The sequence below is a fragment of the Mercenaria mercenaria genome, unplaced genomic scaffold (genome assembly GCF_021730395.1).
Source record: "Mercenaria mercenaria strain notata unplaced genomic scaffold, MADL_Memer_1 contig_3545, whole genome shotgun sequence".
Taxonomy (NCBI): Eukaryota; Metazoa; Mollusca; class Bivalvia; order Venerida; family Veneridae; genus Mercenaria; species Mercenaria mercenaria.
In genome coordinates, this window is record NW_026461694.1 from 39,568 (window position 1) to 52,783 (window position 13,216).

Below are 13,216 nucleotides of genomic sequence, written 5' to 3' on the forward strand. Positions count from 1 at the left end.
AAAATTATACATTTTTTTATCGAGCCGATTTTTAATACACTAAATTTTAAGGCAAAATTTTTAGCAAAACTTGATGTGTTTTTTTTTCGTTCTGACGTCACAAAATCGGCACTGACGTCCTAAGCGTCAGTTTCATTTCATTGAATTTTATACCATTGAGTAGTATTTTCTGTTTGCAAAATTAACATTATTTTGTATTTTTCATTTATATGACATTCAGTGCGCAATAAAGGGAAAATGCCGAAAACACTCGGAACTCTGCGTTGCACGAAAATTGTTGTCATGGGCCATGTATCTGAAACAATAACAAAAAGCACGAACAATATGGCGAAAAAGTAAAATCGGACCTCAGTCGCATTTATCCTTACAGGACAATATTCGGCGAAAATATATGGTGCGCATTCCACCTTAAGTTGAAATTTGATCAACTCAATGTAGTTCCAGATCTGATAAGCGCACGACCAGTTCGAAATTTGAACTAAGAAGTAGAGCAAACTATTTATTAATTAAGACAAATGATACTTATCAGTACAAGCTCTTCGATTTGCAATATAACATACTTGATACAATCAATTAAATAAATTGATATTTTTTATGTAAATGTACCAACATGTTAGCCTCTCATACATTTCTTTCCATTCCAAAGTTGACATTTTATGGAAATCTATTATCTGTCCGATTCGTAAACACATAACAGATATTGTTAATCCCACCACAGCGTTATCTATATCCCTTAGTATATTGATTTATGATAATTAAAAAAGAACAATAAATTTTATAAACAATAATCCATAGCTATAAAGCAAAAATGAGGATCGAAGATCGATAAAATACATGATTGACTGATGTAATTACAATTCCTACGGATTGATGTTAGCGAGTTATACTTCCGTTCTGAAGTTGATATCTAAGTCAAACGTTGTTTTTTTTTCTATCGTCTTTCATCTTGCTACTTCCAATCTTTAGCTTTAGCTGTCAGGTATTGTATTACTTAACACACTTAACACTGTTGTTTAAGACGAACGAGAAATACACAACATGTAGTTTTAACCATGCTTTTATTAGCTTGCATTTATTTTGTAACTTTACAATGTATTTAAAATAATTTTCATATCTCAACAGATCTGAACCAACAACTGAATTATGAGATGAAATAAAGATATAAGGATTGTGAACATGGCTACAGCAGCGCCAACAGACAACCGTGTTTACCTTTACCGCTTACTAACGCTTAACATAGATTATGGAACTGCAGTCGTTAGGAATTTAATTGACGATAAATGCTCAAATACTCCACTAACAACCCTTCTGGCTCGTGAGAGAAGAGCTATAAACAACCTGAGGGCAAACAGAAAAATAACGAAGGTCCAGTTTGATTTATTGTATCCACAAAGTGGCATTCCTACAACGGCGGACTTCGATCTTACCCTTTCTATATGCTTGCTGAGGAGCCTGAAACATTTTGGTTTAAATCCCAAGTATACCTGGAATATTACCCCTCAGCCAGGAGATACTTCACTTGAAGCAGATTTATGTCGCTTGCGAATGTATCGCAATGAAGTAAGTATGGGTTCTTCCATTCCATCAAGAACTAATCATGCAAGTCTTATTAAGAACACGACAAATGCTGATTTAATCTTAAATGTGATACGAATCTGATAATTGTGCTACATGCTGTTCAATATAGCAGTATATAGAGATTTTTTTGTTCTAATATGAAGTTTCTAATTGATTGGATACATAGTTTTTTCTACTTTATTTAGTAATAATACGATATATTTAGAATTTATCAAGTTTTAAGATAAAGGTATGTGCCTCCATATTAAACAAACAGATTTTGCAAGCTGTGTATCCTTGTCTTGTAACTACGCTTGTATAAATCGAAGTAATTACATTAAAAAAATGCAAAAAAAAAAACTCTCATGTGCGTTGTACATAATTAAACGTACCGCGTTGGTTACGCTGAAAATGGTTTCTGTAAAACAGTAGATGACATGCTATAGTTTAATGGCCACACTTTAAACAATTCAAATGTTACTATACTTACATATCTTTATTTCTTTCAGTTTGCGCATATATCGTCCACAGTAGGAATTCAAGAATCTGATTTTGTCGCTATTTGGGCTGACATCGAAGGGGTATGGTCTTAATGTGAAATATATTTTAAGATGATTTAAACTTTTCATTTTATAACTAAATGTCGGCTTGCCAACCGACCACATAAGAACGGATCTCTTTGGGGCTCTAAACTTCAAAAATCCTATATTGTACTAAAACATTATCAAGAAAAGTGACTTTAAACTTCCTTAACTACTTGAAAAGCCGGAAAACCTGTTAGTTAGTATTTTCGAAGATTTAAGTAAAAAATAAAGTTTAGAAATAAATTACTAATATAGCCCACTAGAGCCAACATTTATTACAAGATAATAAATTCGATAAGCCCCTAATTTGTATTCATTTTTTGACAGCAAGCGTCCATGTTTTTTCTAACGACTTAAACATTTATAATCACAAATGGTATCAATAATGTTTTAATCAATGGAAAGGAAAAACAATTATAACAAATAAACAAGTAATTTATTGGTTATTTTAATTATTATTTCGAATAAAATGGACTGATTATGAACGCTTAAATTACAGTGTCTTTTCTAAAAGCACGGAGCATCGTTACTCCGCTATTAAAGGTATACTAGACCAAATTGCATATTTGAAAACATGAAAAAAAATATTGCAAGTAGTTTATGTAAACATAGAATAAACACATTCATGTTTATTTACACTGCCATGAATTGGGTTAAAAATAGTACACACTGTATACAAATATAGCTGAAAACAGTATAAATGTGTACCACCACAAAAATAACTGGAAGTTTCTTTACACAATCAGCTTTTACTGCATGACATTTGATTATGAATGTAGCTTTTTATAGACATCTTTTTGATATTTCGTGAAGTTGAATATATTTGAAGAGGGTAATCTCTATCTGAAGTTAATATCTAGATATAAAATATTTCAATGAAAGATGAGCAGAATACATCATAAATCATATGTCACTTAAAATGGTTATTCATTTTAAAAATATATTTAGATAAGAAAATATGAAAATCATAAGCATTTCCAAACTTTTTGAATTTTCAAAATCCATAAAATTAGCGAAAACGTTATTGAAAATTAAAAATTCCGATCCCATACAAAAACGATGTAAAAACATTTGTTTTGCCCACCACCAGATGTAAACAGGTTTTAATGCGTAACGTCATGGCGATCTCCTCTAAATGAATTTTAACAATCTTACTACTAATAACATAGCTATTTTCAGCAAGTAATAGATAGTTTCCAGCATAAATGACTTGAATTATTGACATTATAATGAAATATATGTTTGTTTATTATTGTCTCATCCATTAACGTACATTACTTCAAACAATACATAAATCCGACCAACAAGACTTGTAAATGGTCGTTCTAACAGAACTACAAGAAACATATCACAGTATTTTTAAACTATCACATTTCATCACTTAACCAAAAACACATACTCTATCACAACTGGGTGTATTCCACTGTGAAGCAAGGGAGACAATCGTACACTCTATGATCATGATCCTCATTTCCACTCCAGAAGAAAGTCAACTCTACCAAGGGACTCTATTTAGTTGTGATGTAGCCTGTGCTCAAGATCAAGCATCCTTGAACTTTCACTGAGCCATTTACATTTATACAATTAAAAGTTGAAAAATCTTTGCTAATCATACCCTAAAATCTGCTATAAGAGTAGAAGATATTAAGATACTGAAAATTGTATTAGGGTATTTACGCACTTCAAAATAAGAAATGGAGCTAAAATAATGAATCTACAGTTGATCAGATCAACTGTAGAATGATTAGCAAAATATTTACGTGTATCCACATGGATAATTGTCCACATAGATAATTTTCCCCTTACAACGCGACAGAAGACCCCACAACAGCCATACGATCAATCTTCTATCAGTCAACTAGGGGATACAATAAGTTTATATTACATCCACTCATCGACCAACACAAGACGACGCACGAAACCACCGCATAGTCCCCACCCGCATCGCAACACCACAATTATCAGTGATACTGAGTATAAGAACTCTTCATTTGTTAAAACAATGATATGTTGCAGCTATTATATATCTATACAATCAACTATTATTTTTACTATATAGTTGATTATTTCTGAGTCTTAAAATGTAAAAACAGGTTTTTGCTAAAATCCTTATCATATCTGGATAGACTGTTTCTTATCAGTATCCTATGAAGTATCAAAACTTACACTGACAGTCAATTGTCTATCTAACACATAAATTTGACATTCAAGTAAAACATGCATTTCCGTTTCAACCTTGTCCGCACAAAATGGGCATTTTCTTTCATTTAAAGGCAAATTTTCATAGCGCCCAGTTTCTATCCGAAGTGGTGCCACGCCACACCTGAATTTAGCAAATGCAGACCTATGCCAAAATGACATGTTTAATTTACAATACGTTTCGACAGAATATGTTGACTTAAAGAGCTTATACGTTTTGAGCTAATTGCCACTTGTACCATTTACAGCTGTCACTCTTTCTAAATCAGTCTTCCAGTTTTGGAGATGATTTTGCATCAACACATTAGGTACATCTTTAAGAAACTGTTGGCTAGAAAATGGTAAATGTACATATCTGTCTAAACCAATCGACTTTAGTTTTTCTGTAACAACAAATGTGCAGTTTTAACATCTACTACATCCTTTGCTTCATGTCCATTTTAAAATTTTCTTATTCACTCTTGTACTATAATAATTCAAACACCTAGATCATTGATTACAGATAACTTTACACTGCCCATACCAAATAGACGTCCAGCCCATTTCACTCTGTACATCTGCATTCTGGGGTGTACTTGCCCGTGCCCTATATGTGAAGCTGATTTAAATGGAGTCAAGTACGTCACTAAATACCAGAGTGCATGAATTTATAGAACTGAATATGAATAGTGATAGGAATACTATGTATATCCTTACGACTTCAGGCATATTTTATACAATCTCGCCGATCATACGTATGTTTTTGACTACACGGAAAATGACGTCAGACTACCTTCAGGCTTTTTCGGAAGTAATAAAAGTGGAAGTAAACAAGATAATCTTGAAACGGAAAGTCGCATTTGTATTAGTCTATAGTTAGGAGTCACGCGCACGTATCACCCCGTCCAAATGTAAGCGCGCGGACTTTTATATATTTATTTATTTTATTTTATTTATTTATTTACTTTTTTTTTTTTTTTTTTGCTAATTAACGGTGAGTCAATTTTTCAGCATTTTCAAACGATTTGAAAATACCTGTTCACTACATCTTGGATTTTCAGCACGACATGTCAGTTTTTCATCCCTTCTGATTTTGTCCGAAAATTATATGCTTGGATGTAAGATATTTCTGTATTTGAGGGCCGCAGACCTCGACATTTCAAAAATATTTTCAAAATGAATTTCGTGTTATAAATGTTGATTCTACGGAAGCATGAAAGGGCCATTAAACGCTAATACGCGTACTACATTACGGTCGAGGAGGCTGGCTCCGTAGCCAAGTAGTTAAGGTCGCTGACTTCAGATCGCTTTCCCTCGCCGATCTGGGTTTAAGCCCCAATCGGGGCCTTGAATTCTTCACGTGATAAAGCCATCCAGCTGGCTTGCGGAAGGTCTATGGTTATGCCAAGGTGTCCGTTCGTGATAAAATAATGCACGAAAGGGCACCTTGGGTCTCTCGCCACCTAGTAAGCTTGAAGGTCGCCATATGACCCATAATTGTGTCGGTGCGACGTTAAGCCCAATAAAAATACGGTCGCTGAAAAGACATATGATGGTTAATTTATTTATCATGTTGGCTTTAACATCGCACCAACGCAAGTATATGTCATATAGCGAATTTCCAGGTTTGATGGTGGTGGAATAATGGATAAGATGCTACCAGTTGTTACATTCCTGTGTGGGATGATATCGAAATGATTTGTCGTGCAATACGCTTCGATATTTTTATTTCCCCCTTTAATAAGAGAGCTAATTAAACATAAGTTTACTCAAAAACACTTATAATAAACCGGAAGTGAAAGCGTAACGGCATTTATCAGATAATGTAGAATAAAGGCTGGATTCGGCGTACGGAAATGAAAATCATTTGATCCGCTACATGAGAAAATCAACTTATTGTCATTGCGACCGACACGGATCCAGACAAGCCTGCGCATCCATGCTGTTCGCTTTCAAAGTCTATTGCAATTAGAAAAAACGATTGCTAACAGCACAGATCCTGACTAGATTGTGGGGATGCGCAGGCTGGTCTGGATACATGCTGGTCGCAAAGCCACTATGTTGATTTTCTTATGACGCGGTTCATATTTTGAATCAATGGCCACCAGTGAGTAAAATTATTACAATGACTAACTACCTTTCTACAGATGAAATATGACATAAACATATGACACGTCAAAGAATTCAAAATAATGGCTTAAACCAGGTTGAAATGTACGGACCAGTTGGTAAAAAAAAAAACAAAAAAAAAAACAACAAAAAAAAAAACAAGATTACAGACATTGTTTCATCATATAATATGCCATATCTTAATTAACGAGTGTCATCAATAATCAACATTGCAGTACAATTTCTATTCGAGAAAATGTTATAGACTCCTTTTATGAAAACTGAGAGATAAAGAATCACTTTAAGATATGCTTACACAGCAAAATATATTTGTAATACAATTAAAAAATGTTTTATTGCCTATGCATATGATATCCAAAGTAAATGCCCATCATTTAATTACTATTATCTTGACACTAACGTATCTTGTTTTGAAGATACTAGCATAATGCGCGCATTAGATACTTTCCTCTTTGAGGCTTTAGTGTTAGAAGATTTTACAGTTTTATTAAAGTACATTGTACATGACTTTTGCCAACTACAATTTGGAATTAGGCAGTCTTACCTGGATTCAGTGCATATTGATGTAAGACATATGTTAACGCAACAAAAGAAATCGACAAAAAGGTATAAGTTATACTATTACACAATATTCTATCTAAAGGACTATAATTATATGTATAAAGTTGAGCCTGGTAAATATTTTGTTCTGCAGGCTCTGCACAGACTGAACAGCTTAGTACAAAATCCTGTTCAGAAACTACAACAAATCATTGATGATTGCAAAACTGGTCCTCTTGATCCTGAAGCAGAGAGAGAACTGGAGAAACAAATAGAGAAGATGCAAAAATTTGAGGAAAAATTAGAAATTGAAGTGAAAAATATAAAAAAAGGTGTTGCCGACGTAACTAAAGATGTTAACATTGTATCTAAAGATGTCGACAAGCTAAATGAAGATGTTCAAGCAACTCACAAAAGGATGGATGAGCTGGAAAAGCAAAAAGAATCGGAAGGTAATTTTTTTCTTTTTATTTTGTTGTACTTTTAAGGGACAGAGAGTCAACATAAGAATTACTTTCAAATTGGCAAATTGCAAAAGTAGTGTAATGCGTTTTACGTACAGTCGTGCCCACAACAATTGTTTCAAGGGTTGGGGCGATAGAGGAAGAGAGAAGAAAAAACGTCAATAACAATTGTAAACATAAGCAACAACAAAAACGGGACCAACAGAAAACAAGTTGAAAACAAGGGTACCACGCGCGAACGGTCAGTGAACTGAGAGCTTAAACAAATTTAGGATATGCCACACTCGCACTTACCCTGTTTACAACAAGTAAGGCAAGACAGTGTAAATGAGATGAATCTCCACAAAGAATTGCTCTTTCATTAGTAACAAAAACCAGAACATAAAAGCTAAATCATACAAATAGGGTTAATCTAAGATATAATAACACCAATTTGCTCAACTGCTTATCAGGTCACCAAGAGCCCAACTTTTAAGGGCACGACTAAGCATGCTGCAATTTTACTCTCTCCGTCCGTTTTATAAGAATTTAGAAGAATCTATCCACAGGGTTAACAAGAAAAATAAGTTATTATTTTTTGTCTGATACAAAGGCAATAATTTACTAACTGTAGTCATTTAATTAAATTATGAAAGGGTTCAATTTGTTAAGATACTTCAAGTGAAGGAACATGTGAAGTTTTAACAAAGCAAATAAAGGCATTATTATCTATTCAATGCCATGAAACTAATTAGATGTTGGCCATTTTCTAAGCTTTCCAAGAATATTACTTTTATTATTATACAATCTGAAAATGTTTGGTAACGAAGGCTATTAGGATTATGTAGAATTATTCATGCAAATTATTATACACATAGTGCAACAGAAATGACATGTTCCCTATCTGAACGAGAGAGACACCTGTGGGAGATAAAATATCCTATGTCATGTTTCACGTGCATGTTTTTCGAGAAATAATAAGCGCTCGTACTTCCACGCTTCAAGACATTTGTGTTGGTCTCGTTTCTCATCAAGTTAACCACACACAGACTTTGATGCACCTTGAATAATACACAACGTATGTACCTTGAATGAGTAATATACTAATTTAAATGATAAGCTTCCTTTATGGGACTGTTTTCTTGCAGAACACTTGCTAAATCACAAGTGTAAACTACTTTTAGTTTCAAGGTCACTTTGATTTTGATCCTTGACCTAAATCCTGGGGAGGTTACTGACCACAAGCATAACAGAAGCCTGAAGCATTATGTAGTTATTAAGCAGAAATTGTTGTATTTGAGTGTGTTTTCTTTATTGAGTTTACACTCACACCGATACAATTAAGGATATATTATTATGATATGACGACTTTGTCAGCCACTATGACATTGACATCTTCTGATATATGCAGTCATCCTATGAAGATACCCTTTTATATGACCGCGCATACTCAAGTGTCAAGAATTATAGAACAATAAATCAGCTGGCAAAATTGAAATAATATCTGTACTACTGCATACATGTAATGCCCGCCGCTAACTGACAATATTTCTGTCTTGGTCAACTAAGTGAGCGCAAGTAACATGACAAACAATACAAGGCGGGACTGACCAATCAGGGAAGTTATTTTCCATCTAACTCACTACTGTAAGATTGTATCATAGCTCGATGTTTTTTCTTCACAAATTTGGTGCAGGTAAATCGTATACACTGAGTACAGGGTGCAGTAACTAAGTGTGCAGGTATTTAATACCCGCACGCTAGTTACCGCACTGTTGGATAGGAAAGTATGCCAGCATGTCTGGAGCAGTAGACAGCGAAGTGTATCTTATCGATTTTCTGCTCTCGCATTGGCTTATTTTACACGGGTTTTACACATTTGTAAAGCAAGGATTTTAAGTACTCACTGAACTGCTGTATATGGCAATGTGGAACGCCTACAACTACCATATATGGATGGCTATGAAACAAAACAGAAAGAACATTAAAACTCTCGAGTAAACGATTTATACTCGAGGGCTACGTCCCCTCGTACAAATCGTTTACCCTCGAGTTTCAATGCTCTTTCTATTACTTGGAACGTTGGAAAATTCATAAACCAACTGACGCGCCCCAGCTTTTTTATATTTGAACTGGTATATCATAGTAGGTTGTCTCCTTTGAAAATTATCCGATAATCAATATTGGTTTCTCTGCTGAAAAATCTTTGAGTAATAGATTATATATAGGAAAACTATCTTAATTATAAATATGTCTTTTATTTTGTGAATATTTTAGCAGATTCTAACTGATCAATCATATTTTTGCTTCTGATAATGTTTAAAAAGTATCACCAACATTTATATTGAACATATAGAGAAAATCACTCAGCTTTACAATTGCTTTTAATTTAGAGGCAAATGAATATATTTCCTTAAAACATGACAACATATTGGCACATATACACATGTAGGTATATACACATGTAGGTGTTCTTGATATTATGAACAATAGGATAGCTTCTCGAGGAAAATTACTATCCATGTATTTAGAAAAGCTCGTAAACAAAATAATACTCTGACTTCTATGTTTAGCCGTCGTTTTATGGCGGGATTTAGTTTCACCACAAAGGGAAAGAAACTTAACTATTTGTCTTCATTTTATGTTATTGATAAATGCAAACACGAATTCTTTAATATTATCGAAAAATATGATGCTTTGTGTTGTTTTGTTTTTTTCAGAAACATATTATATCTCTTCTGAAATAATATTTTTTATGAATATATAAAACAACATGATTTATGAATATCGAAAATGGCCTAAATGTTTTATTGCTTTCTATGGAGTAATATTCGAGATTTATTTCAATGTATTGCCAAATGTAATACCAAGATTAATCCAAAATCTGTGATTTAGGCTGCAAATGATACTTTAGCTAATGTAGGGGAGATCATCCAATTTGAGGAACTTGATTGAATACAGTCAATAATTAAGGGAGAAAATTCTCGACATTTTTCTTTAAAAGCTGACCTTGATGAGCAAATGCCTCTTGGTTGGGGCTTAAATATGCGCATGAATACGCAAATATACGTATGGAAACGGCTATTCCTGTTAGTTTCAGTATAAACAAATCCTGAAAGGTCTGCCTTTTCAATACAAAAGTTTACTTAAAATAAATGTTATTCAAACAGTTACATCAAAATCATGATATTTCCTTTCTGATTTAAACGAGGTGACAAAAGTGAGCTTTAATGTCCCCGTTTTTATCCAACAACAACATTAATCTTATTCAGATATAACTGTTCAATACACATAGGAAATGATAGTGATAGTATAGCATTTCCATAGTCTGAAGTCACGAAAATCCTATGTTTATTTAAACTCAAATGTGTGATTACTGACTTAAAATCTATTGTTACTGACATAACAGGTATAGTTACTGACATAAGGCGTCGTCCAATCGTAAAAGGTGCAGTTGCTCATTTAAAACCTATGTTAACTAATTAACAAAGATTGTAGAGATAGTATTTTTTCAACCGTAGAATTAAAAATTAGAAACTATAGAAGTATGTTTGAAAGTCCTTCAGTATACTTAAAACAGCAAAATATATGAGCCGTGCCATGAGAAAACCAACATAGTGGCTTTGCGACCAGCATGGATCCAGACCAGCCTGCGCATCAGCGCAGTCTGGTCAGGATCCATGCTGTTCGCTAACGGTTTCTCTAATTGCAGTAGGCTTCGCTAACGGTTTCTCTAATTGCAGTAGGCTTCGCTAACGGTTTCTCTAATTGCAGTAGGCTTTAAAAGCGTACAGCATGGATCCTGACCAGACTGCGCGGATGCGCAGGCTGGTCTGGATCCATGCTGGTCGCAAACCCATTATGTTGATTTTCTCTTGGCGCGGCTTATATTTACAATCTATCATAATTGAAATAAAATTTTATTGCAAATTATCTTCTAACAAAATATTCCTGTGATTAAGAAAGAACTGCAACTCTAGCTTCCCTAAAAGTTTTGTGCAAAGGGAAATAACCTTAGCATAATTTGATCTCCAAGTACATCATGGTTTTGTTATAGTCCATTTTTGTGTTTGAATGTAGAAATGGAATAGTCAAAAGCAATTCTTGAAGAGCTTAATACATTTTAATGCCTTTAATATATTATGTGCAATAAAGTTTACAAATAAACAGTGTTGCTATTTACAAAATACTGTATAAAATATATGTTATAAAGGATTCAGCATGGTCAATATCACTGTATATTCTAAAATAAACGATGATTAATACAATAAAAACTTGATTTAACCAAGTATGGCAGGGCAGGGCAGTTTATGATGTATGTTGCAGTTTATGCTGTATGGAATAGTAAAATACATGCATACATTATAATGTTCCTGAGAAGATACACAGAGAACAAATTGCAGCCATAAAGTTTTATACAATTAATTAATAGTATTTCAAATTCTTTCAACTACATAATATTCGCTAGTGGCCGTTAACATATGGATGTAAAATTAACGGCTAAGTAGTAGTGTTAGCATCTTTTTAACTTGAAAAATGGTAACTTTGACAAACATCAAAGAATGAATTATAAATTTTCCAGGGTTTCTACCATAATGCTAAACTATCAAGCATTACCTAACCATCGTGTACGCATTGCTCAGAGGCTCAGAATATAGAACTGCCAGTACGTAATTTCTGTAATGCTAAGGTAATTTATGAAAGTTAATACAGGATGCACAGCTTTGGCTTTGTGAATGTTTAAAAATCCTTTACATGTGAAGTTGAAAGCTGCTTTTATGTCCATTGTAACTCCCTTTCAAGGAGAAAAAGAGAAAAATAAAATAATGAGCCGCGCCAAGAGAAAATCAAATAGTGGCTTTGGGACTGAACTGAATTAAAGTATGGTGAGACAGGAGAAAAAGTTTCGTTATTTTGAAAACTATTCATTTGCATCATTACATGTGTAGAAAAGAATTGCTATATATGTACTTGTACAACAAAGAGCCAAAAAGGAGGCAGTAAAAACAACCCTTATCATGCTGGACACGATTGATTCTGCCTTTTTGAGCAGTGTAGATCATGATCAGCCTGCACATCCGTGTAGCCTGATCAAGATCTTTACCGTTTGCATTCAGTCAGTTTTGGTAGGCATCATTTCATTTAATGGTACTGTCCATATTGAAATACGAACAAGTTCGTTGTAGAAATTTAGCCGGTTAATGGTAAATGATAATTTCTACCATGTTTGTCAGCAATTCAAACTAATGGAAAAAATCTTACATAATAATGATTGACAGTAATAGATAACAAGATATTGTACCTTCCTATTAACAAAAATGTGGGATTAATTGTCTATAGTGTAGAGATTGCATTCATAAACATGATAAGTGATAATATAATAATATAACAGTGAAAGTTGAAGTTAAAATTTTCCAACTTTTGCCATAATGTGAAGTAACAAGAGGAGCATGATGACCCTGAATCTCTCACCTGAGTTTATTAAACCACATGTTTCAAATGGCAAACTGATGCTAAAATATTAGAAAGTAGATCAGTAGGTCATATTTATGGTCACTGAAAGACAGTTTAAAGATTGGTGTGTAAACCTGTACATGTCATCCAAATTTCAAGGCTGGATCTTAAACTAGAGTGGTCACAAGCAAAAGTGTACACATGGACACACGGACGACGTAGACCTACTGACCTAGTTTTTGACCGCAGTTGACCAAGTTTCAAACCTATATATCATCAAGATGAATATTCAGACCAACTTTCATGCAGATCCCATGAAATATATCGCCT

The 13,216-nt window shown here is 33.7% G+C and overlaps 1 protein-coding gene across 1 annotated transcript; it reads left to right on the plus strand.

Moving 5' to 3' along the window:
- Positions 1–1,137: 1,137 nt before the first annotated feature.
- On the plus strand, positions 1,138–7,441 carry LOC128553166 (uncharacterized; the record flags this gene model as incomplete). The annotated part of the gene is made up of 3 exons (XM_053534287.1): positions 1,138–1,560; positions 2,067–2,138; positions 7,144–7,441. Coding segments are annotated over exons 1-3 (754 nt in total), but the record flags the coding sequence as incomplete, so codon positions are not given.
- Positions 7,442–13,216: the final 5,775 nt, after the last annotated feature.